The sequence below is a fragment of the Kryptolebias marmoratus genome, linkage group LG12 (genome assembly GCF_001649575.2).
Source record: "Kryptolebias marmoratus isolate JLee-2015 linkage group LG12, ASM164957v2, whole genome shotgun sequence".
NCBI lineage: Eukaryota > Metazoa > Chordata > Actinopteri > Cyprinodontiformes > Rivulidae > Kryptolebias > Kryptolebias marmoratus.
The window spans coordinates 2503988-2529201 of NC_051441.1; the positions used below are offsets into that span (position 1 = coordinate 2503988).

The 25214-nt window shown below is 38.9% G+C and overlaps 2 protein-coding genes across 5 annotated transcripts in view; one reads left to right on the plus strand and one right to left on the minus strand.

Annotated features, from left to right (window-relative positions):
* LOC108237788 (potassium voltage-gated channel subfamily A member 7) overlaps nt 1–4475 on the plus strand; it is an 8860-nt gene extending 4385 nt beyond the window's left edge. Inside the window, exon 3 of the mRNA XM_017419475.3 lies at nt 3274–4475. Within this exon, the coding sequence (XP_017274964.1) occupies nt 3274–4212 (939 nt within the window). The 3' untranslated portion in view covers nt 4213–4475. The remainder of the gene's footprint in view (nt 1–3273) is intronic.
* The window catches only part of slc1a9 (solute carrier family 1 member 9), a 50654-nt gene that overhangs the window by 5668 nt on the left and 19772 nt on the right, over nt 1–25214 (minus strand). For 2 of the 4 annotated variants that reach the window (XM_017419471.3, XM_017419470.3), the window contains 9 exons: nt 24677–24829; nt 23419–23672; nt 22502–22607; nt 20962–21088; nt 18912–19145; nt 17658–17852; nt 13443–13577; nt 12859–13291; nt 11912–12130 (listed from right to left, as the gene is read on the minus strand). In XM_017419471.3, coding sequence (XP_017274960.1) covers nt 11912–12130; nt 12859–13291; nt 13443–13577; nt 17658–17852; nt 18912–19145; nt 20962–21088; nt 22502–22607; nt 23419–23672; nt 24677–24829 — 1856 coding nt within the window. Of the gene's footprint in view, nt 1–9466; nt 12131–12858; nt 13292–13442; nt 13578–17657; nt 17853–18911; nt 19146–20961; nt 21089–22501; nt 22608–23418; nt 23673–24676; nt 24830–25214 lie in introns of those variants that run through there. The other 2 variants (XM_037978525.1, XM_037978526.1) reach the window with 2 other exon arrangements.

Consider the following 25214-nt stretch of genomic DNA (forward strand, 5'->3'; position numbering starts at 1 on the left):
ATCATCAAAATTAAACGAAATAAACATTTGAAATATATGAGTTTGTATGTAATGTATGAATATAATATACAAGTTTCACTTTTTAAATGGAATTACTGAAATCAATTTACTTTTTCATGATATTCTAATTTTATGACCAGCACCTGTATTTCACTGATCAACATCTTTTCCTGAAGAAAAATCAATTTTTCAGCACTGATTTAACACAAACACTGGTTCCCCTGCTTCGTTTATCACCTTTAAACAGATTTACACATGCTTTTAAAAAATAAGGAACAAAATTTGTTCTTTTTCAACCTAACAAAGAATGTGTCTTTTAGTTTCAAATATGATACGACTCTTTATTTTAAGAGAAAGTTGAGAATCCTTCCTGCCACTCAGAGCCGGGATCAATAAAAACAAAACTCCACCATCTACAGCACAAAAAACACATTTTCAACAAACGTGCTTTAAATTAGAGTGTTGCCATTTTTGTCACTATATTTTAATCAAATAATGTCCAAGTCTTTCTTGTTGTTTCTTGCACAGAAGCAGCTGAATATATCCTGTTTCCAATCAACTGTGACTTGCTTGAGTGTATTTATGTGAGTCATATTATACAAAGAAAGACAAAACTTGTGGTGAACAAAGCAGCCATCATACTCACAGTTAGCATAGCAACACAAACGTTGTTAAAATAAATAGTAACAAACAGAGAAAAGCTCCAGAACCACAGCCTACAGCAACAAAATGCAATATATCTTCTAAAAACTGACAAGCTAACATTGTTACCTGTGGTACTGCTATAGAGGAGAACAGAAATAAAACTAAAAGTTTAGTATTCCTTGAAGGAATGCATTTCGCCGGCCGCCATTTTGGTCAAATGCACAACCTGCAGTATCACAAGACGTCACAATTACAGCTACTACCACACCAAATTTGAGCTCAGTATCTGTAAAACTGACTAGGTAATGTTGATTAGCTGTGACGGCCATGTTGAATTGAATTGACTAATCAGGTGTAGATGTACATCAAATGATTGTCTCTGAAGGTTTCATTAAAATCCATCCAGTAGTTGGTGAGATGATTTGATAACGATAAAAATGATACAGAAAAAATAAAACTTGTCCTTGTTTACATCCCAGCTACATACAGCAAGCTGAGAATTATTAAATAATTAAAATTAAAAATGTTAAAGCAATATTATTCTTTTTCAGTATATTTACTGCAACATATTTAGAACCATGCCTCTCTGGTAAAGCAATTCCTGTGGGTTAGTTTGACTTCCTCATGAGAATTTCTCCCTGATTCTACAAACTGAGATCACCCTGACAGCTGTCTACAGAAGGGAAAATACTGACTGTGCATAACTGCTTCTTACAACACCTTAGGATTATCCTGAGTGTTTAAATTTAGGTATTATTCTTACTATAAATCAAAAGCGAGGAGCAAAGACAGCAATCAGTGCACGCTGGACGAAGTCGAACACACACCTGCCAGAGCCATGTGGATGATACTTTAAAAATAGTGAGCAGTGAGAGTGAATGAAAGGACTTAGAAGTAGAGAAGCATGAGTGAATGCAAAGAACGAGCGGTTGTCTCACGTTACCGCTCGGAGACGTACAGAGCTATTTATAGGAGGACGGCAACCCTTAGAGTGCATCAACACATAAACTAATGTCCATATTAATAAAAGCTGTGACTCACAGGCATGGAGGAGACAGTGACAGATCAGCTTTTCTGATGACGGCTGCAGGATGAAATTAGCTGATACATGCTGGTGTAGCCCAGAGACAAGATGGATTTCTGGGGTTAAAGGAGCAGAAAAGACACGAGGCGACACCCGGTGGATTTCTGCTTCATCATTCGTTACAAATCCTGCTGTAGGTGATCAGAGCAGGTCTGGATATCATCCAAACCCAGCAGTTCTAACAAAATCAGTCACTCACCAGATGTAAAATCTTACAAAAAAAAGTTCTTATTGCTTGCTGGATGCATGCTATTACTTTTTATTTGAACCAAAGTAAAGCAGCATATTGGTCAACCCTGCATTAGATCTATTCAAGATGTGACGACTGAGCCAGATCTTTCTGCATTTCTGTATTAAACTTGTAAATTTCTCTCTTGATTTCACATAAAGCAACATGTTCTGCATGAGCAAACACGACTTATGGGTACAAAGCAGTAGTGTCCAATCCTGTCCTGGAGGGCCACCATCCTGCTGTTTCTCTGCTCTTCAGCAGGTCTTCAAATTCTGCAGAAGCCTGTTAATCACTCATATCAGATGTGTTACAGCAGAGAAACATCTAAAACATGCAGGATAGTGGTCCTCCAGGACCAGGATTGGACACCACCGGTACAGAGAAACAGAAAAGCAAGAGGCTCAGTTTCTAGTTTATTGGCTTTATCCAGCTGAAACTAATTTAATCCGGATACATCAGTCCTGCAATAAAAACTCCTTTCATGAAGCTAATATTGTACACCGTGGGATGTTTTTTCAGCTGCATGGTAGATTTGGAAACGCAATTCAGCTGTGTCTGAAGCAAATCGCAAAAACAACAATTAGAAATAAATGTTAATATGGCATGAAAAGACCATAGGCTGCAGCTTTAAACATGATCACCAACTAAATCAACAACTCTGTCTCAACTAGAGCATTTTATCCACCAGCATTGAGAAGAAAAATCGCTGCGAAGCATCCAAACTCTTGGAGTAACATTATCTAACTTGTTAAAAGACATTAATGCTCGGTTATCTCAGACGCGTTTTCGTCCCAGATAAAAACAAACGATCGGGTTAAACGAAGTGCCAGATGTCTGTAACACAAGCCAGAGTCACATGAACGTAAGGTTTATTTGTGCGTTTAAATATAGAGAAAGTGATTTATATAAAAGTCCGTGGAAAAAAATTAAAGCTGGGAGAGTGAAAAAGGAGAAGAGAGAAAAAGTTAGCACAGTATCACAGATATCACAGGATCCTGATGACAGATGTCATGCTGCGAATGTGTTTTCTCTGCTGTAAACATAGTCTCCATGGAGCTATTTATCGTCGCTCCACCTTTTCTGTTCCCAACTCATGTCTGATAAACAACCAATTATTAGAAACTAACCAAAGTGTGTGAACGACTTTGCTGAAATCTGATGAAGAATGAATTTTTACCTGAATTGTTAAAGTTAAAACAAGCAGAACAGAAGCGAAAGTCAACGAATCAACTAAAAGTAGCACAGCTGACTCAGCATTCAAACAATAAATGTTATTTGTGATTTTAACTGCCTGTACTTTTCTGTCTTACAGCAATACGCAACCTCAACCTTTCCCACCAACGCAAACGAAACCGTCCCGATCTCATCAACATTCGGTCCCTTCCAGGATCCCTTCTTCATTGTAGAGACTGTCTGCATCTGCTGGTTCTCCTTTGAACTTGTCATGCGTTTCATCAGCGCTCCAAGCAAGATACACTTCTTCAAAGACATCATGAACATCATCGACTTCTTGGCCATTATGCCTTTTTTCGTCACTCTGGGCACCGAGCTCGCCAAGGACAAAGGGACGCAGCCCTCCGTGTCCCTGGCCCTCATCAGGGTTATCAGGCTGGTGAGAGTCTTCAGGATTTTCAAGCTTTCTCGTCACTCCAAAGGCCTCCAAATCCTGGGTCAGACGCTGAAGGCCAGCTTACGAGAGCTTGCCCTACTAATCTTCTTCCTCTTCATCGGAGTCATACTCTTTTCAAGCGCTGTTTACTTTGCGGAGGTGGACAGTCCTGACACGTTGTTTACCAGCATACCTGAAGCTTTCTGGTGGGCGGTGGTATCCATGACAACGGTGGGCTATGGGGACATGTGTCCAGGGACGGTTGGAGGAAAGCTGGTGGGCTCCATGTGCGCCATCGCCGGCGTACTCACTATCTCGTTGCCGGTTCCCGTCATTGTGTCCAACTTTAGCTACTTCTACCACAGAGAGATGGAATGTGAGGACACCAGGGTGTACACCCATGTCTCCACGTCACTCTGGGAGGACGATGAAATGGACGATGAAATGGACGATGACGAGGACGATGGAATGGATGAAGGGCCTGAGTACACGAGGGACTGCGTCCCCCTGTCTGAGCAGAACAGGGTGATTTGTCCTCCCCTCAATGGGACTCTTTTGGCTGGACTTTGTCCAGGACATGTAGCCGGTGATCAGCAAGGGATAACGTTCTACCTCAAAGAGCCTATGGTCACCCAAGTTTGACAGACAAGACAGATTGACACTAACTTTGACTCATCAAGAAGGAAGGTACTGCAGCGATAAACCAACCAAACAAACAAACAAACAAACAGGACAGAGAAGGCAGATGGATGCAAAAGAACGCATAAAAAAACAAAACAATTTTGGACACAAACCAGGTTTGTGGCTATGCTTTTTATAGTTGAGACTTTTGTGTGATGATATTTTACACTGTCATGAAGTAAACTGTGCTCTGCAAAACAAATAAACACTAATCTTTAACATAACTCGTGTCTCCAGATCCCTCAAAGCATCTTCACTCTGCACAATTAAATCTTTAATAACATTCTGTTTCTTCACCCAAACAGCTTTTTATAAAGTTATGTGACACTGAATCACAAGAACTTCACTAAAACAAAACTTTCTTTTAAAGAAAATAATTTATAATTACTCTCTTACTTTAACCTTTAAGCTAACCTTTAAATGGACGAGCACCAATAAATTTACTGAAAACTGAAAACAAAATCAAACAAAACAATTATTTAAATATAAAGTGTATCCACTCCTGTTTTGTCAAGTCTCTGCTGGGTCACACTGATAAATAGTAATTTAGTTTTATATGTTTGATAACTTTGTAGATTGTACTGACATCTAGTGGCTCAAACTGCAAATAGCAACAGAATGAAAACCTCCCTGTTACCGGAAGAGATAAGATTCATTCTAGAGCCAGGGTTTGATTATACTGCCTTTCTGTATATTATAGGTCCTTAAACTTGAATATATTTATAAAAGTTTATTCTTTTGTTCTCAAGATTCTTTTATTGACAATATTTAAATGTTTTTTTCTTTAAATAACATGTAAAATCTAAGAAACAAAACATTTTCCATTATAATATCCCCCTAAATGTAAATAAAAACTTCATAGTTGGTGTTTTTGTCCTCAAATGATGCAAATTTAGATTTGATATTAAAATACTTCAAAATGCTGCAGAAAATCCCAACAGAATTAAGGATTCACCCTTCAGCGTGAATGTTTGTTTTTAACATGCAAAGATTGACAGTTTTAACCTACTTATAAACAACAAAAATATTTAAAAATGTATGACTCGCATTTTATTTTGAAAGAGACAAGAGGTTTGATTGAAGCTGGACAGAAACATAAAATAATAAGGAAATAATTTCAGGTTACTTTTTCAAATGGAGCAATGTTTTCATGATTGTTGGCTAATGCAGGAACCTGAAGTTCTGCATTTTTTATTTTGTCTGTGGACGATCGAACCAGATCAATGTGTTCCCATGATGCTTTGCTCGTACAGCAGTTAAACAAGCTGCAGGTGTCGCAGGTGTTGATGTTGTGCTTTTCACAGTTATGGCAGAAATGTGGCACCCTAACAAAGAGATCGCTCATCGGCCGGCGCTGGTGCACACGCAGTTCATGTGGCTGGTCCCGAGCCAGTTTGTGTGTGACACATTTACACAACGTAACTGATACAGTTTTACACGTAGGCAGAAGCTGATCTCAGGTCAGAGCTGGCTGACATTTCTGTCACAGAGCTGAAGTCCGAATAACTGCAGGCTGAAGCGACAATCAGAATGTGTGTATGAGATTATCATACACACATTCCTGATTCCCAATTTTCTAAAATCTATTACTCTAACTCTCCCGCGGGCCAGTTTAGAAGCAGGAATTACTTTAATTAGTGCCTCTAACTGAGTGGAGAAGCTGAGAAAATACATCCAAATACAAGGAAAACACATAAATGAAACTACCATTCCTTGAAGGAATGCATGCTGCCTGAAGTCAAAGTTTTAAGCAAAGACCTCATGAGATCTTGTAAAGCTCAGAGTTTGTGCTGGGAACGACTCTCAGCTACTACCACACCGTGTTTCAGCTCAGTATCTGTAAAACTGACTGAGTTACAGACATTTTTATGTTCGTGGAGGCCAATTAGCTGTTACATTAATCAGCTGTGGATGGACATCCCATAACTTCTTAAGACATTCATTAAAACGTGTCCTGTGGTTCGTAAGATATTTTGCTTGCAGACAAACAAACACAAACATACAGAGGAAATTACACAAGGACTCGCCTTTCATGGCAGTGAGTGATAAAAATATGCACAATGTGATGTTTTTATTTATTTCATGTAATCAGCAAATACTTGAGTCTACTGAAAGAACAAACTGCATTTAAAGCCTGTATTCAGATTTTATACAAACTGTAAACTTCATTTTACTTTAACAGACTTATAAGATGCCCTCTTAACCTCAAACTGACCATATCTGCACGTCTTCATCAGTCCTGTTCTTTTGTTTTTATACCAATAATATCAATAATTTTGGGCATATCAGCCTCAGCATGACCAAACTTAAAATTTAAGCTTTAAAAAGCTTTTGTAAGATGTTAAACAGATCATCTTTTAATTTTAATACAACACTTCTTGTTTATTTCTCCATAAATAGGGCTAACAGTGTAATTAACTGGTTTTCTCCTAAAAAAACATGTTTTTTTAAAATTTATTCTTATAAAACTGTTGTTTGCATTCCAGTTTATGTCTCTACGTGAAATATTCCTTACAACGAACTCATGTTGTGGTATTTAATTCCTTTGCATACTTGTACCACAATCTGTTTGTGTTTATTTGTTTGTTCATTAAGTCCTTAACAGGAACAACACAGAGAAAATCCTCTTTGTGCTAAAAAAGGCTAAATTATGAGATCAACATCAAGAGAAAATGTAGAAATACATAATACAGGTACTGGGTACTCACTTGGTATATACAAGGTATGTACTCAGTAAGCACCAAGTAAATACCCTGTAAGTACCAGATAAGTACCTGGTACATATCTGGTAAGTAAATAACAGATATATACCCAGTAAGTAACCTGTAGATACCAGGTAGTATTCTGTAAGTACCAGGTATGTACAAGGTAAGTACTAGGTCCATACCCTGTAAGTACCCTGTATATATTGGGCTGTTTTATGTAATACTAACTTTAATCGTTTATTTCTGTCAAAGGAGAGAATTAATCAGAATTTTGGATCTTACATTAAAGTATATTCTGCCAAAAATTACTCTTTAGAAAGTATAAAAGTTTGGTATTTTTAACAAAAACACGTTTTATTTCTTCTCATGTTGCTTTTTAGGCACTTTTATAAATATTCTTGGAGATTTTAAAGCTTAAAAAAAGAAATAATTAACCTTAAAATAGAAGAGGGAAGTTTTACCTTAAAAAGCCCTGGCAGTGAAGATGCTTTAAACCTCTAATAATAATCTGTTAAACTGTGTGGCCGTACTGAGGGCAGGTGTGTACATGTACGCGTCTTTCTTAATGAAGCTCATGTTTTATCACTCGTCTTCTGGATTTCTGCATTCAATTCAGTTTATTTATATATTCACCAAGTCACAGTCGTCTCAGGTCTCTGTGCAGAAACATTCACACACATTAAATCCACTTATTAACAGTTATCTATGTGAGGAATCCTTCCTTCATTCCTTCCACATGACTCGCTGTGACTCTGGGAGAATGTGACGATGATGATGATGTACGCTCGAATCTAAAGAGCGTTTTTAAAAAGGTCACGTAAACAATGGACGCTGTATGATTCTGGTCGTAAAACTTGTGAAATCTCAGGAATTTTCTGAGGTAACCTGTAGCTCCGTGGCGTCCTGCTGAATGTGATGAGTGATCCGGCCTCTAGGTGTCAGACTGAGTCATTAAAGACAAACCAAGACTTCTCCTTTTATTTACTGCAGCTTTGCACATTATTTTAAAATACTAATCCTTATTTAAACCACACGATCAAGAAGATTTATACAAAGATATGAAGCTTCTCTCATTCCATTCAATCCAAAGGAAGATTTATTTTTTAAAGGTTTGAACATTTTTGAAACTTTATGTGAAGCTGATAAACTAATTTACGACATGTTGGGGTTTTCCAGATGTTTTGGTTTTGCTCGGAACAAAACAATCAACTGATGAGTTAATTATAAGAGAAGTGTTAATCAAAAGAAAAGCTACTTACTTCCTAAACCTCTGATTACTTTTAAAATGAAAAATATATCCCGACTCACTGAAAAACTCAAATTTCTTTGAAACAAATCTTCTCTATGTGTTTTAAGTGCCAGATATACTTCCTGTTTGCGCTCAGAACAACTAATGACTGAAACATTTTGTTCCATTTTAACTTTTTCTTTTATAATCCTTTGTTTAGGAAATCTGCTGTTAAATATCACAAACAAAATATTCATCTTAAGTAAAACTTGTTGGTTTAGCTTCCTCCTTCTGGACACAAACTGTCACTTTTATGAACATAAAATACTTTTAATCTCTTGTCTCAATAAAGTCTGTCTCCAGAGCAGCTAAGAGGTGAAACAACCTAAAGAAAACTAACAAATTATTAATTAATGTCAGATTTCTTTGGCTGATGCTTTTAGTGAGTGATGTCACAGATAAACAACACTTTTTGAACACCTCAGCTCCTCAGTAGACAAAACAAACAAAAGGTTTAAACTTGATTTTGAATCTCATTTTAGACAAGAAACAAACAAATCACAAAATATGTTTCACAATTTCTTGGTGGAATGAGGAATGGGTAAATAAAGCAGTTTTAGGCGTGTTCCTGGGCTTTTTTATGGATAATTGAGATCATTTCTGTCTTTCTTGGCCAGCTGAAAATGCCCGGCTGCTGTTACCAATTAAATCCAAAGGTCTGCAAGAGCTTCTCTGGTCAGTGTGTGGTGTTCAGAAGTATTTAATGCATCACACAAACACACAAAACTCCTAAAATCTAACACACTCCTCCAAGCGATGACGCCTGCAGTGATTAAATTCCTGACCCCCGGTTGCCTTAAATATCCTCATGTCATGTTGGAGAAGCAACACTTTGGAGATTAGAGCTTCGTCGCACGACTCAAATGTTCAACATCTAAAACCTAAATTTCCCAAAGTTTAGATTTTCGCCTCCAGCATTCCACCTGGGTCGGGACACGAAGCCAACGTCAGCCCTGCTCGTTATTACTCAGAGTGCCCTTATGCTGTCTGGGAAGAATGAAAACGATTGACGTCTTTCTGGCCATCTGCTGCCCCGCGACTCCTCTCCCATTCATCACTCTCCCCAGGCTCGCCCATCTCTGAGAGGATTAAGAGCGTTGGTATCCCTGCGTGTCGTCTCATCAATGTGTAAGCGCAGCCTGGATGTGTGTAATTTGGGCATTTTGTCTGTATTTGTCTGTTGCAACTCCTCCAACCAGTAATATTTTTGTCTGCAGGATTTTTCCTCCGCCTTTCGTCACCAAACACTGACGCGTGACCCCCTTTTTGACAGCAAATCCTTCCACTGATTGTACAAGTTACTTAAAGGACAGAAAAAACAAACAAATCAGTACAATTTTAAATAAATCTCTAATATTTTATTACAATATACACACACACTTTGACCCATGAATCTGAATAAGGATGTCGGGAGCCGGTTAGTAAACTTCTGTTTGAAATAAAAGGCAATTCATTGGGAAACGGGAGATCAGTCAAGCTCTTTTACAGCAATTAAAAGTTAAATCGACACGCCAGATAAAATTATTTCAATGCACAACAAAGTTAAACCTTGTATCCATCATTTCACACACACCAGACAACAACAACAAAATAAAAATCTTACAGAATATCGACAGTATTAACAAGAACACTGACCATCGTCTGAGGGAAACAAGAAAGAGCAGCGAGGATGTAAGAGATGAGCAGGAGTGTAAAAAAATAACATCTGTTTTCTTTAACTGACCTTTGCAACTTGTTTGATATTCTTGAGATCATTTAAAGGAAATATCCAGCACAAAGCAAGGGTTGTAATCACAATTTATATGAAGGAGTTATTAATAAAACAACAACTAATAAAGCTTATTAGCTCTGAGCAGCTAATTAGCTTAGCATACTTAATTGAAACTTTGCCTGGGATGTTTGCCTGGGATGTTAATACCACAATGATGTAGTATTAAAACCTCTGTTCCAATTAGTTCTGTATCTAATTACGTTACTAAATGAACCACTATATTTATTTTTTATATTCCAGTTTCAGTATAGCTCTTCTACATGGAAGAGCGTCACCGTTTGCCACCATGAAAGACATAAAGAAGAAGAACAAGGAAGTGTTGCTAATAAGGACCCAAGAAACTGAAGTGTCACTGAAATTAGAAGTGAATCGAATACAAGCCTGGTTTCAGCCACAAGAGGGCAAATTTTAAAAGCTGTATGCAGCAGGAATGGGCTGCATATTTATAACATTGCCATAAAAAAGCTGTCTGAAGTGACTCCACTTCCATCGGGAGCTGCATTGTTGTATTTTTAGATCCAGAGTCTGAACATTATAGATAAGGGGCTGAACCCTTAACACAAAAGTCCTGAATACTGTCCCAACCCGTTACCAGGGTCTCATATTGTCAACCATGGTATATGAGGACACCTTTTTAAAGCCTCACATTATTAAAACTAAACATAAAAATGCATATTTTAACGTACAGCCACAGGAAGAGCTGCATGAACCAACAATCAACACCTAAAAATGTTATCTTTTAGTCAGAAAAATGTCCCATTGGCTTACATCGAGGGGCGGGACTTAAAAATTGTACTGCAGTCAGCCAATAGGGGACGCCCATCCTTTGTGGCTTCAACATCCAGGTTCTGGACCTGACTCTAGTTATAATATATGTTGATGGATTAAATAATGTGACATCAGTCTTTTGTTATGACTGGATGAAATATAAGAATCCAGATGTGTTAAATCCTCCTATCTATATACTATATATATAAACATCTTTTGTTTTTTGCATATATACATACTTTTTGAAATCAATTATACAATTAGACAAACAAATAAAGTATGCTCCCATCTTCCCCTAGACGTCAGGTTTTCTTACACAGTGTACCTTTAACTGCGGTGCGGCAACACTGCCTTTACCAAATATTATCAGCTGATTCTGCAGCTTATCAGCATTGATAAGGGCTCTTATTGCCAGATGCAACATGAATAAATGGTCTAAAACTGCTTTATAAAAAGAGGACAGTTAAAACTGTCTGCTGCCCCTGAGTGCAGGTTGACTTGTCAACGTGAGATTTGAACCTTTTTAGATGCTGTTGTTGTTTGTTCATAAACTAATGTTAAGAAAATGTGAAAGACATAGGAAAATTGTTGTAAATGTAAAATTTTGTTAATCTGTAAGCTTTAGAAGTGCAACAAAGCAGATTTTGTTACTTTTGGACAGAACCAGACCATAACAATACATTTGTAATCCTCTCTGCAGGAGAGCAAAGAGTTTTTAAAAGCTAATCATTTTATGCTGTAATTTTTAATTCAATTTCTTGCAGATTTGCAGTTAAATTAAGTAAGAGCAAAAATATACCCGTTATCCATCTTCTCACACCAGACCCGTCTGAGGAGGTTCAGGCGTTCGGTTCTATTTCAGGTTTTGTTTATGATGAGAAAAAACTTTATCATAAAAAGCTCGTGGCTCGGTTTTAATGGATTTCTCTCAGGAGTGTTTCTTTGCAATTTTTCTGATGCACAATAAAATTTATGTGAGTTTACAAACCAGTCAGAGATGAGATGTGCAGCCAGTGGAGCCCTGCTGGAACGTTATCAAACAGTGAACTAAAACTGGACATATCTGTGGTGAAATAGAAACAAACTGACTAAAGCTTTAGCCCGGTAATTTATCCCAGTAAATTGCAGTTATGGCAGATCGCCAAGTGGGATGGCGCACCTCCGATCGTAAGCAGTGTCATCACTCTCCTCACCGTCGCTCACTTCCCCCAGAACTCTTTCCCTGTCCTCCTCCTCCTCCGTTTCACTTTCTCTCCTCAGTCGTTCCCGTTCTCTGTCCCGCTCTCTGTCCCGCTCTCTGTCCCGCTCTCTGTCCCGCTCTCTTCGAGAGCGTGGAATTGTGGGAATCTGAGTGGAAAGACAAAGGTATGAGATCAACCGCAGGTACTGACTGACTGACAGGTAAAACATGATCAGCATTAAAGTACTAAACTGGGAGATGTTAAAATGGGTACACTCGCTGGAACTTGAAAGGATAGTTCTTGTGGTTTTATTTTATTTTCAAGTCAGGTTATGCAGAGTAGTACTGAGTAGTCAGTATCTTACCTACAGTAGAAACACTTCAGAATGATCTCAGTTTGGAGAATCAGTGAGAACTTCTCATAGATGAGTCAAGTTAACATTTACTTAAAAGAAAGAGTTTAAGATGAAAATTTTACTGGAACAATAAGAAGCTATTTATATTTATGCAATGGCATTAATTAAAAAGTGACAAGATGTTAAATATTACAGAATTACTAAAACTGCCTGGTAAACTTTGGGATGTTTTAGCTGACAGAAATACTTCCTTGGATGAACCCTGCTCTGAGGAGCTGTTAGCTTGAAAAATCCTCCCTGATTCTCCAAACTGGCATTGTGTTGACAGCTGTTGACTGCAGGTAAGATACTGAATATTCATAGGTGGATAACCCAACTAAACAAACAAAAAATAACCTGAACTATCCCTTTAAAAAAAGCCACAGTAGTCCATAATGCTGAATACACTGCTACCTAAGCACCCTTTACAGAAAAAGACAGAGAGCATCGCTAAAAGTATAGTTTAGTAGTTAACAGAAGAATAAGTGTGTGATAGATACCTGGTTGTCATGGCTGGGCAGGGGGCAGTAGCCCTGCTCCGTCCTGTGGAGGAGGCGTGGAGAGTGAGTACGGAAAGGCCGAGGGGAATGGGAGCAAACGGAGCGCGGAGAGGGGGAACGGACGGAGCGTGGCGATGGAGATCGGACAGAACAGGAAGGCGAGTGAGTGATGGACTGCGACTGGGAGAGGACATGACTGTGATGGTTTAGTTTGGGCGGGCGAGGGGACCGGGGGGGCAGCTCGGGTGGTTTGAAAGGATCGGCCAGGTCCATTTCTGGGAGGACCGGAGGCGGAGGGATGAAATCCAGCGCCTCCTCTGTTGGGAGCATTTCGGCTGTGTCAAGCTCGGCCAGTTCGGCTCTTGACAAATGATCCACGATCCCGGCCCCGAACGAGTCGCCCACCACATTGATGGAGGTACGCATTCTGTCACTGAGTGGACAAACAGAAAGTCAGGAAGTGATCCCCAAACGGCAACACGTTACCAACCCTTCAGAGATGTTCAAACTAAGACCGTCACGACCCGAACATGAACCACAGAACAGTGATTTACTTCTCCCTGCTCATCAGACACCCGACTCACAGCAGCCAGTCGACAGCGATCAGGAGACTGATGTCCTGGGTGGGAAGGCCAACAGCTGTCAGGATCAGCAGCATGGTCACCAGTCCGGCACTGGGAATACTGGCAGCTCCAACACTGGCCAGGGTGGCGGTCATGCTGAGGAGAAAAGTAGATTTTATTTCTTTGCAAAGGTGATTGTTTGTTTGTGTGACTAACTAGCTTGTAGGGCATAAAGTCAAACACATAAGGTGACCTTTTTTTTCAGTTTAAAGCTGTTCATTAGCAAAAAACAAACAAACAAAAAACTCTTTCTGCTCTCACAACTTTCCATCTTCTGCTTTAACTGCAAAGGGTTTAGTACTTCCTGTTCAGCACTTTCATCTTTTGCAAACCTGCATCCCTGATTGCAAAAATAAAAGAAATCCAAGAACATTTAGAAGCTGCACTTCAGAGATCAGATTTCCGGCACCACATCTGTCAGTTACAGCCGGTTACATCCAAAAATCACTTACAACGATGTTTAAATTCCTCATGTAGACGGCTCATCACTGGAAAACACTGCATTGAAACATGAGCATCCAGATGTGAAACCTTTGCTTGCTGCTGTACTGTAAGCAGATGTGTCTGCACACATCACACCAGAGCACTGTGACAGTTTTTTTTTAACCCAGAAACATTGTTTTGTCCACAGCATGGTGCATTTTTACATCATTAAACAAGACTTTTGTCTGGATACTCATGTTTTAATGCTGCAAAACTACAACAATACCAAGGCAAATCTGTACCTCCTTAAGGAAGTACCTTTTAGTTCCTCACTGGGACTAGTTAGGAGTCTCCAGAATGTCTTGCAACAATCGTGGGGGTTCTCAATTTCCTCGCTTGAGTTGCAGTCTAGTTGATCAAATTTTGAACAACTTTTCTCTCAAAACAGTCAGAATCCTGCATGTATTTTGCCAAGGTGGGCACGTTGTGGGCAATTAAATAACATGCACAGCCGAGAAATCAGTTTAACAAGCTGTGGGCAGAAAAATAAGGCAGAATTTTCAAAAACAAGCTGCTCAAAACACAGCTGTACGGCTCACTGGTCACGAAGAATTCAGTGAGACAGCAATGGAAAATTTGTTTTTTGTGCAAAATTGAGCTGAAGTTTTGCTGCTTATAGCTTTAAGATAGCCTTGTGCTTCTTTTAGCTTTAACAACTCAGTTTCAGCTTCTTCAGCAAACTTCAGGACCGGATTCTGCAGCTGAACGGTGGCCATCAAGCCTCATTCACTCGAAATAAAAGAAAACTCCTAAATGTACAGGTTCCCGATTCAGAATGAGAAAAGTTAGTGTAGGGACTGCTTTGGTCCTGATGATTTTATTTTCTGCATTACAAACAGAAATCTTCAGATTCATTGAGGATTTGATTGAAGAGGAGTATCAGTACCAGCTGATCTGGAGCTCCGACAGCCTGGTGTGTGTTTGTGTCGACTTCCTTTTTGAACATTCGCAGCAAAGAGGGAGCAGCTCTTCTTCGTCCACAACAAAACATTTAGGAATGCTGCTTCTCAGGACATGTCTGCCATTAGAGAAATTATCAGTTCATGTCGATCTTTGTTCTGAACCACATCGCTATCCCTCTGATCTCAGTTCTAATCATTAACTTCTCTGAAACATGAAGTGGGAACGTTAGGAGCTTGACACACGACATATGGATTATATTTTACTAACAGACTCGCTGCAGAACATACAATAGCCACACACGTTTTGAAAATTAGATTTTGGAATTTGGTGGTAAACAGTTATTGCAGAAAAATGTACAATAAACAGTTTTCAAAGAGCTGAGCATTATTTGTAACCCGCAGCTACAATGGGCCGAGTCTCATCCAAGAAGACTGGTTCTAATTTGGAGTTAATGTTTAGTTTAAACTTCAAACATGGGAAAAAATATGTGATTACTTTTTAACTGCGTTCATTTTACAGTTGTTCTCTGCTATTGATTTATATATATATATATATATATATATATATATATATATATATCTCACAACAATCTGCTTTAGTCATGAAAGTCTTAAAAATGCCTTAAAATGTCCTCACTGAAATGTAATGTTTTATTAGGATTTTTTTCAATGCAGTTTGAATTTAGAACCAAACATTTAAATTTGTGAGCAAATAAAACATCTACAACTAAAGCTCCTGGAATTCCTCGATGAATGAAAGATCAACTTTTAAACTGAGATCATCTTATGAGGAGAAATGAGAAAGTTTTAGTTGTTTTTAGGCACGATGTCGAGCAACACTGAGATGTTTTAGCCCTCAAAGTTTGTGTTGGAGATGACTCTCAGCTACTACCACACCAAACTTTAGGTCAGTATTTATAAAATGGTCGTAGACACTTTTGTGCTTGCTAAGATTGATTAGCTGTGGCGGCCATCTTGAATATTGTTGACTCTAAAAGTTAATCAGTTGTAGATCAACCTCCAGTGATTAAGAGTTTCATTATTATCTGTCCTGCAGTTAATGAAATATTTTGCTAACAAAGAGACAACAGCAGCAAAGATTTTTATATCAAGCTACTATTTGTTAGTTGTTGGTGAAGTCAAACAAAACGACAGGGCCATTTCACATCAATATATCAGTCGATTTGAGAAAAAATCCTCGATTTCTTTAAGTTTTGTTGGCTCATATTTTTATTTTGAATAAAATTATGCAAAAAATAAAAGAAATAAAAAGGTGCTGCTGTTTGGGTGAAGTGAGGATAAAGATGAATGTCTGATAAATGATTCATAAATTAGTAAAATTTAAAAACCTTGATGTTTTATTTTGATTTTTCATGTTGTATCTCCAGCTGTTTGTGTTTACAGCCGTGCACAGAGTTTCCTGTTTCTGTCTGCTTTCAGCCACAAAAAAGAGCTAAAGTTTGTCCGGATTTTAATCTGATTTTATTCTGAGAACTCCCAGCCTCGTTGGGATCCCCCTCCAGCACCGCTCCCCTTTCTAAACTTTTATCCTGTCATGCTTGTTATCATTATTGCTGATCAGGTCTGTTGTTATACTGTGACCAGTCTTCACTGCTACTGCTCCTCAGGACAAACAGACTGTAAATCGAATGCAAATTACCACTATAACTGCAGATGGCTGGAATTATATATTTTTCTAAAAGTCACTTTGACTCAATCTCAAGTGTTTAGAAAAGCCAGCAGTAATAAAAAGGGAATAAGCATTTAAATGAACTTTTAATCCATTCTGTTGCACTCCATGGTAGATGCCAAAAAGAAAAAAAAAAAAAGTTGAATAAAGAATGAATTAAAAAATGTGCTTTAAACTACGACTCCAGCTGGCCCAAATGAAGCGTTAAGTGGGTGTAAAAGTTGGATTGTTGGTTTCTGGAAGCTACTGAAACTGTAACAGGCCCCCCAATACGATTCTTGGAAAGATTTGGAGGCAAGAAGCGCAACAAATAGGCTTTAAAATGGGTTATGAGCTGTTTATAAAAAAATAAAAACATTGGTTTTCATAGAACTGGACATATAACAAGAGGATATTATCATAAACTAGAAAGTTTTAGAAGAAATGTTGATGGGTGCCAATGCAGCTGCTGCCTAAAATGCCCAACAAAACTGTAATAATCTAAGCTAAAAAAAGTGACTACATTTTGATGTATGAACTGTAGAAGTAGAGTAAAAAGGATTATTTTGTACATGTGTCAAAAATTTACATGTGTTATAGGTTAGATAGCAGAAAAATGATTTGTTCTGTCAAAAAATCTGTAAAAATTCAAACTGAAACTGTGAATGTGTAAAAACTGTAAAAGATAAAAGGCCAGTTTAGACATCTAACTTTCTGCGACCTGTTTAAACACTGAATACTGTTTCTACTGTGACGTATGCCTAAACTGTAAAGCTCCAAACAAGGCTGGGTTTTCTCATGTGTTTGGCCAAAAGCTGACCTCCATTTTTGTTTTTTTCTTGTGATATTTGTCGACAGTCTGCAGAGCACTGCTGCCAAAATTCATAGCACACTATTCTCAATCAAGCCACACAGTCTGGTGAGGCAAGATACAGGACAAAAGTTTGGACCAGGATAGTTATAAGGGTGCTTGAGTACGTGTGCATTGGCACTTTTAATTAAAGACATTTGGTGCAGAGTAGGCAATAAAAACTTCCCTAATTCAGTGTTTAAATCGGCTCATACAGTCCAAACTCAGCTGCTGTAACTCAAGTATCACGTGCATTCCCTTTGTAAACATACCTCACGGTGACAATCTGTCCAGCGTCTAATGTGATGTCATTCATCTGGGCGATAAAGATGGCTGCCACAGCCTCATACAGGGCGGTACCGTCCATGTTGATGGTGGCACCGATGGGCAGCACGAAGCGAGTCACACGTTTATCAATCTTCAGATTTTCCTCCAGACAGCGGAAGGTGACAGGCAACGTGCCGGCGCTGGAAATGGAAACACCCACAAGAAAAGAGCAGTGACATTTTAAAAAAAGGGAGAAGAAGAAGAGCCAAGAGTCTGTTTGAGGACACAAAATAGGCAGACAGGTGGTGGGAGACAGAAGTGCAGAGGTGGGGAGGAAGGTGAAGGGGTAACACAAGCGTCAATAAAAGGCAGCAGATATTTGAGTCGGTCGACAGCCTCCTCCTGACAGCTGCTGGAAGGCCAAAGTTTCAGTCCTTCAATATGAGAATTAAAGGAATCTGATTCCTGGCTCTGTTAAGCTTGGGTCATAATATAATTAGAGAAAATGTTGATAGGATTACCCGTTTTCACTAAAAGCTCAACAATGTGCCAAAATGACAGTTGGTTGGAGCAGGCAGGCCGAGCCGAGCCAGGCAAAGATACAGTGGGGCCGGTTTGTCTGCTGACAACTAATCCAAAGGCTTAGACTTTTACAACACACACTCCGTCTGACATGGACTGCTCTATGATAGCCTGGACTCACACACATTTGGCTCTGCTGCCCTGAACTGCCACTGCAGTTGCACAAACACAGAATTTTGCCATTGGGCCTTTTAGGTTTAATCCAAATAGGCGACAGCAAACAACCCCAGACAGCCACCGAAACGAGCCGCTGTTCGAGGTGTGATATGTTGTAAACTGTGACAGACGTTGGACTCGCACTTCTGCACTAACAGACATGGCTAAATTCATTGGTACACTTCCACAATAATCCAAAACAAAAAGCACAACTGATGTAACTGGCTAAGCTGCAGTTTTGTCTCGTCAGTCTCAGAAACTGTGGTGCATTTTAGTGAATTCCTGGGTTTTCTTCAATAAAGTCAGGAATAATCTATTTTAGCGCGATGCTGAATCAACATTCACACAATAAACAACAAATCATTTATTTTCAGGGTTTTTTTTTGTTTATCACATACTAAAGTTATGCAGATTTAGATTAGACTGTTGCTTTTAACTGAATCACTTTTCACAAGTAATGAAGTGTTGTTTCAATGAGCTGTAAGGGAACCAACTAACGTCTCTACGACTGTCTGTCATACCTGCTGGCGGTTCCCAGAGCCGTGATCCAGGCCTGGAAAATCCCAGAGTAGAACACAAAGGGGCTCTTTCTGGTGATAGCAAAGAATATAGCAGGTAGGATCAATCCACCGTGGATCACCAGACCCACGATGACGGTCACCATGTACATGCCCAGCTGCCTGGCCACCACCTCCAGATCGCCGATGGCAGCAATCTTCCCCGCAATCAGAGAGGCGATGCCGACAGGAGAGTACCTGTGCACAGAGTTAGGACTATTATCTTTTAATGCCTTTTATTTATCAGAGTACTGAAAAGAATGTCTTTCAAGAAAACATCATTTTAATTCCTTGAAGGAATGCATATCGCCCGCCAAGCTTTATGCCCGAGCTTTAGATTAAGATAATCTTATCCTGAGAAATGATGGTGCTGAAAATAGCATGATACAATATCTTCTCTTGAGATGTCACATTTGGACGGCTGTGAAGGACTCTCAGCTATTACCACGTCAAAATTTAGCTCAATTTCTGCTAAACTGACCGAGTTATAGTCGTTTTAGTGTTGCAAATGTTGATTAGCTGTGTTGAATTTGACTGTCCAGTGGTTCATGAAATATTTTGCTAACAGACAAACAGGGCTGACTCCAATAGTTAATGCTACAGTTGTAACCAAGACCTTGTGCAATAATACACATAATAATAAATCTTAAGGCCAATAAAAACAAAGTCAAAGGGAAACACAAATAAAGTTAAAACTTTTGAACTAAAAAGGTTTTTTTGCCAAGCTTGTAAAGTCTGTGTTTGTGTTGGCAGCAACAAAATAAGTATTAATACTTAAAAAAACAGAGAATAAGAAGACTTTAAATGTTGCTTCTTTTGTCCTCGAGCTGACATCTAAATATTTTAAAACTAGTGTTAGTTTACAGACTGTGTGGCTAACAAGTGTTGTCGATTTCAACTCAACTTCTTTGCTTCAAATTTATTGTCAGAAAAAAAACTTAAAAGCTCTGAAAATGTTTTATAATATGTCAGTATGGCCCTTATACATAAAAAAAATCAAACACAAAAGCTTCACTTGCAAAAATCTTACTACAGATTTTTATACATATTTGTTGAAATAATTAATTCACCTTTAACAATATATATTTTTTCTAACGGAGATGTTTGACTCCACCTAATTAATCTTTCCAACGAAGCATTTCTCTCCTCTCCCGGAGGACGTGACACATTCTTGGATCTCTGGTTTCCTGCTTCGCCGTGCAGTTGTTTCCATTCATAAATTCAGTCCGCCGCTCTTTTGGGAGATCTGAATTAAAGCAACGCTCTCCTTTAGGCCCCGCCCCCTCGCAGTTTCCCATCGTGGCAGCAGCCTGCTCCTCCAGGTCAGCTGCATGCTGAAACCTGAGGCAGGCGTTCGCTGACAGTTGTTTAGTGGGGCATGCCGTGCAGATTCTACGTTTTTCTGTATACACTGAACTCTGTGTTTGGTTTGCTCCACAGGCCCTGGACTAATATGTTTATATTGAGTGAGTGATGCAAACATTTCCTTTGGTGTCCAGCTGCGCATGTAGTTTCTCTTCTAACTGCCCCCCCTTCCCTTCCCATCACCGCTCTGAGAGTCTGTTTCCCTGCGTGACAATCCAGAGTTCTGCAAAGCCTCAGTTCGTGCTCCGCTCTCTGAAAGCATGCATCTTTCTTCTGTCTGCATCTGCTGCCGGGCTGCTCCTCTGCCCGTCTGTGGATCCATTACATTCTGGAGATCTTCCACCTCGGCTCCCCTGGGAGCCTGCAGCATTGCTCCTGCTGCTCCCCGGCATACCACAGACTCCAGCATGTCCCAGGGAAACCCTCTCTCTTATCCCATCTGTCTGTGTCCTTCACCAACACACTTCCTCCTCCCTTCTTTCCTTTAAAGTGGTCGCTGTTAAACCTTGTTCCCACCGTTTGTTTCCTGCGCTCTGCCTGCTGTCACTTTCGTGTGGTATTTCCAAAATGTCAAAGCAATGCAGCCGTTAGCGGCAGAGAGCAAAAACACAAGACTCATAAATACACACACGACAACGACGACACTGACCACATGATCATGGAAACCATCGTCATGATGATTTCATTCAGGATGTTGAAGAAGTCGCACATGACCTTCCCCCGCTCGCCCATCCTGCCCAAACAGATCCCGAAGGTGATGAAGAAGCCGATCAAGCCTTGAAGAAGACAGAGCAGCGCGTCAGGCGAAACATAACAAATACGGATTTTATACATTAATGACATCTGTGAATACTACAGTTTATTTTGTTTGGAAATGATACAAGCAGCTTTTAGAAATTGTTATAGAAAATATAGTTTGTAAGATGTTAAAACTTGAAAAAGTGTTTTAATGATAATAAATTATTTTTAAAATGGAATAAAACAAAATTTCTGATTTTATTTAGCAGGAAAAAAATGTTCAAAATGTCTGTAGATGAAAATTCATTTGGAAGGTTTTATGAGGGAACATTTCTAGGGGTTATCATAGATCATAAACTTAATAGTAAACATCACATAAAACACAGAAATAAATGTTGTAATTTTAAATAAAGTTAATAGTGTTTCAGAATGATCAACGCTTCATATTTTGTGTTATTCACGTATTGTTCCAGAGGTTTAGGACTAACAATAAACCTTTGGCTGACTTTTAAAAAAGGTTAGAGAATGCACTTATAGTCTCTTTATGAAGTCAAAATGTGAAATTAAAAGATTTAGCTAACTTAATTGTTTTTATTACACACTAAAAACTGCTTGGTGAAAACAACTCAGCAAACTAAGTTACGTTTTCTACAAAAAAGGATTAAAATTACTAATTTGTTGAGTTATTAACTAGCTAGTATTTACTACTCACTAATTAGTAACTACTAATAATTACTAATTAGCTGTTAGCATCAGCCAGCTAGCACCAACTAATGCTAATTTAGGAACCCAAACTTACTGTTTAAAAGAAATAAAGTTAATAACAAAGCCAACCAGGTTGATTTTACCATCTTATCTTTACTTATCACATCCTAAAGCAGAGGTCCAGGCAGGTCCAATTTTGTCAACTTCTGGCTAAAAATGTCGGGTTGTGAAGAACTGACACATCTCGGACCTGACATTTGGTCAAACCAACCCAGCAGCTTTAACTCAGCAGGTTTTAGTGTGAAGTCGAGCACAAAGCTAAGAGAAAGTTGTTTCCAAATAATTTACAGAAGTTTTTGTGCTGAGATCCAAAGATGCTGATTATAGAAGGAAATCTGATTTAAAACTTTCATTAAAGCAGATGTGTGTCATACATGGGGAAAAAATCATGGAATGATCTGAATAATGACACAAAAAATGTTTAACTGTTCATCTATTATATAAAGAAACTTATGAACGCATGAAATGTTTATATTTAAGCTTGATGATGCTGCTTGTAGTTGATTTTATATTTGAGTTTCGTTTGTTGTTAGATGTTTAAATAAGCATCATGTGTAATCTGTTGACTTATTAAGAAAGGAGCACGTTATATAAAACTGTTTTCACTCAGTTGTGTGCAATATTTGAGCTTTGTTTGACTGAATGAATGAACAGATTAGAGATAATTAGATCTGCCATTGACTCACCAAGAACATTCATGCCCCATTTGTATTCCAGTTTTTTCCTGTTCACTATCAGAGGCTCAGTTTGGTTCGACACCGAGAGCGGCAACTGTTTCAGGACCGTCTGAACCTGAAGGAGGATCACAGAGTCACATTAGGACAGATCAGTGGCTTCACAGATAAACTCTCATTCTGAAACTCCCCGTATGGATGAGCAAACAACATCTTGGCAGCTGGAGCTTCTCAAATAAAGACAACAACAGAAACAGAGAAGAAACAAAACAACTGAAAGAGGAAGGACAGATGGTTCCTGGCGGGGAAAGCTTTATGACTAATGGGAACAAACAAACAATTTTTATTGTTTCTGAGACAAAAAGACTTCTTATGGTTTGTTTGAAGACCATAAATAAAAAACTATTTAAGGAGCTCTGCTTGTGTTGGCGTCAAAACAAGAATTTAGGAAATTATGCTCGTTAATTTAAGCTCTTCAATAGCCTTTAAATTGAACCAGGCTTTCATAGTGAGTAGAAAGTTCAGAGAGGACCTACACAGAACAGCTGTTAACATCTGTCTGCGCCTTCATTATGTCACAGAGCTCAGACAATTAAAGTTAGAGAAGCAGAACAGAAGCTAAAAGCTAACAGTAACATAAGACAAAAAAATAAAGCACATACGCTGAGGCAGATACAATGTTTTTGAAGGAGTAGGAGAGATATCAATGTATTTCCATGGAGAAAAATATTTGTAAATAAAGTAAAATAGTCTGAAAAGTATGAAAGTTACAAAAACTAAAAGTCGAAGCACCCATTTCCTGAATGAGCCGAAGGTTTTCATGCATGAAGGGCTAAAATAGCACAAAATGCAGTAGTTAGACTGCAAAAAACCTGTGAAAAAATAAAGAGGAAAACCACATTTCTGCAGGTGTGAAACAGGTGAAGTACCTGTTGGAAGCAGGCCTGGACCAGGTTCTCAGGGAAGAGGTTTCGAATCAGGTCGAGGAAGGCGTCCAGACTGCTGACCTCCTGGTTCTTTGGCGCTGTGGAGCCCCTGCTGCCCCTCAGCTTGGGGTTTCCCGGGTGGATTCCCAGCACCAGGATGACCCCCAGGATGGCAGCAATGACAGTGGTGGACATGTAGTACACCATGGCTCTGCTGCCCATCCTGCCACTGGAGCGGGCGTCCAGACCGGCGAGCCCTGAGGAGCGCAGGATTAAAAATCATTTCTGGACGTCTCATCAAAACCTCAACTAGACGGATCACATAACCCGGATTCAAAGAAGCTCATGTTGCCTTCTGTGCATCATATAAATTAAGTTACAGCATCTGCCTTTAAATCTAACTCGTTATAACTCCTGCAATAATTAGATGGAGTTAACGTAGATTCACCCTTTTTTTTATTTTACAGACTAGCCCTGATTTTTTAAAATAACAGCTTTTTTATGTCTAATTTCTCATCATATCAAAAACTACAAAATAACCTACTAGGTGAGGAGTGAGATCATTTAAGTCCTGGCTGGATACGGGTGTCAGACACTTTCAGAAAAACTGTATTTAACAGGTGCATTTCAATGAAAAACTGAGGTTTAAGTTAACTAAAGTGACATTTACTTTGTAAGAGCAAAAACAGGAAGGATCACAAACTGCACTGATAATATAACAAGGTAAACACCTCCAGTCTTCTTTCTGGGAAAGAAAATGATATTTGTTCTTAGTTATTGATCTGTAGTGGCAAAAAATATCTATTTTTTTAAGCGTGTCAAATATTCCCAGCTTCTATTCCTTAAAGGAATGCTTGTCGCCCGCCACTTTCATGCAAGAGTTTTAAACTCAGATCGCCTTCTGCTGAAGCAGTTTCTGTCAAATCTTGAAAATAACAAAGCGTGTGTGATGTTAGCGCTCAGAGAACGTGTTGGGGATGACTCTCAGCTACCACCACACCAAATCTTAGCTCAGTATCTGAAAAACTGACTGAGGTAGCTTCCTTTTTGTGTAGAATCAGGTTGATTAGCTGTTTGCTGCCTTCAGCCTTTCAGTGGGAATAAAAAAAACTTTCACATAAAGCTAAAAAGAACTCTTAAACAGGACATCTCCATATTATTTTCTTTAATTACCTTTATTTTAAACAGAATACTGGTGAAGTCATCATGCACTGCAGCTTGTAATGCATGTTTTCTCCCTGCTGTAGTAAACATGGCTCACCTGTAATAAGGCTGGAGATGATTAGAGGCAGGATGAGCATCTTCAGCATCCTCATGAGGATATCTCCAGGAAAGGAAACCATAGTGAGGGCGGAGTAGTCTGTCACCGTCATGTACCGCAGAAGCATCCCAAACACTGCTCCCATCACAACACCTGACCAACACACACAGGTACAACCTCAGTTTCAAGGAAAAGTCTGAACTTTGTCTTTATTTCAAACAAAAACTCCTCAGACAAAAACTAAGAGAAGAGAAGAGCCTCTTTCTATTGTTTTACACTCGTGAAAAGAAAAAAAAAAAATCAAGGATAAACACAATTTCTGGAGTTGTTTAGTTGACAATAAATCATGTAAATTTCTTTCTGTTTACAGTCTTTGAGTGGACTCACTGACCGGTTGTTTCACGTCATCGCTGACTAATGAGAGCCATCTACTGAAATATAAACGCCTTCATATCAGAGTTTAAATCATGGTGACAAATTACAGACAAAAAAATAACACGCTCCTTAACTCTGCAGGGAGTTTTGTTTTTCGGGTAAA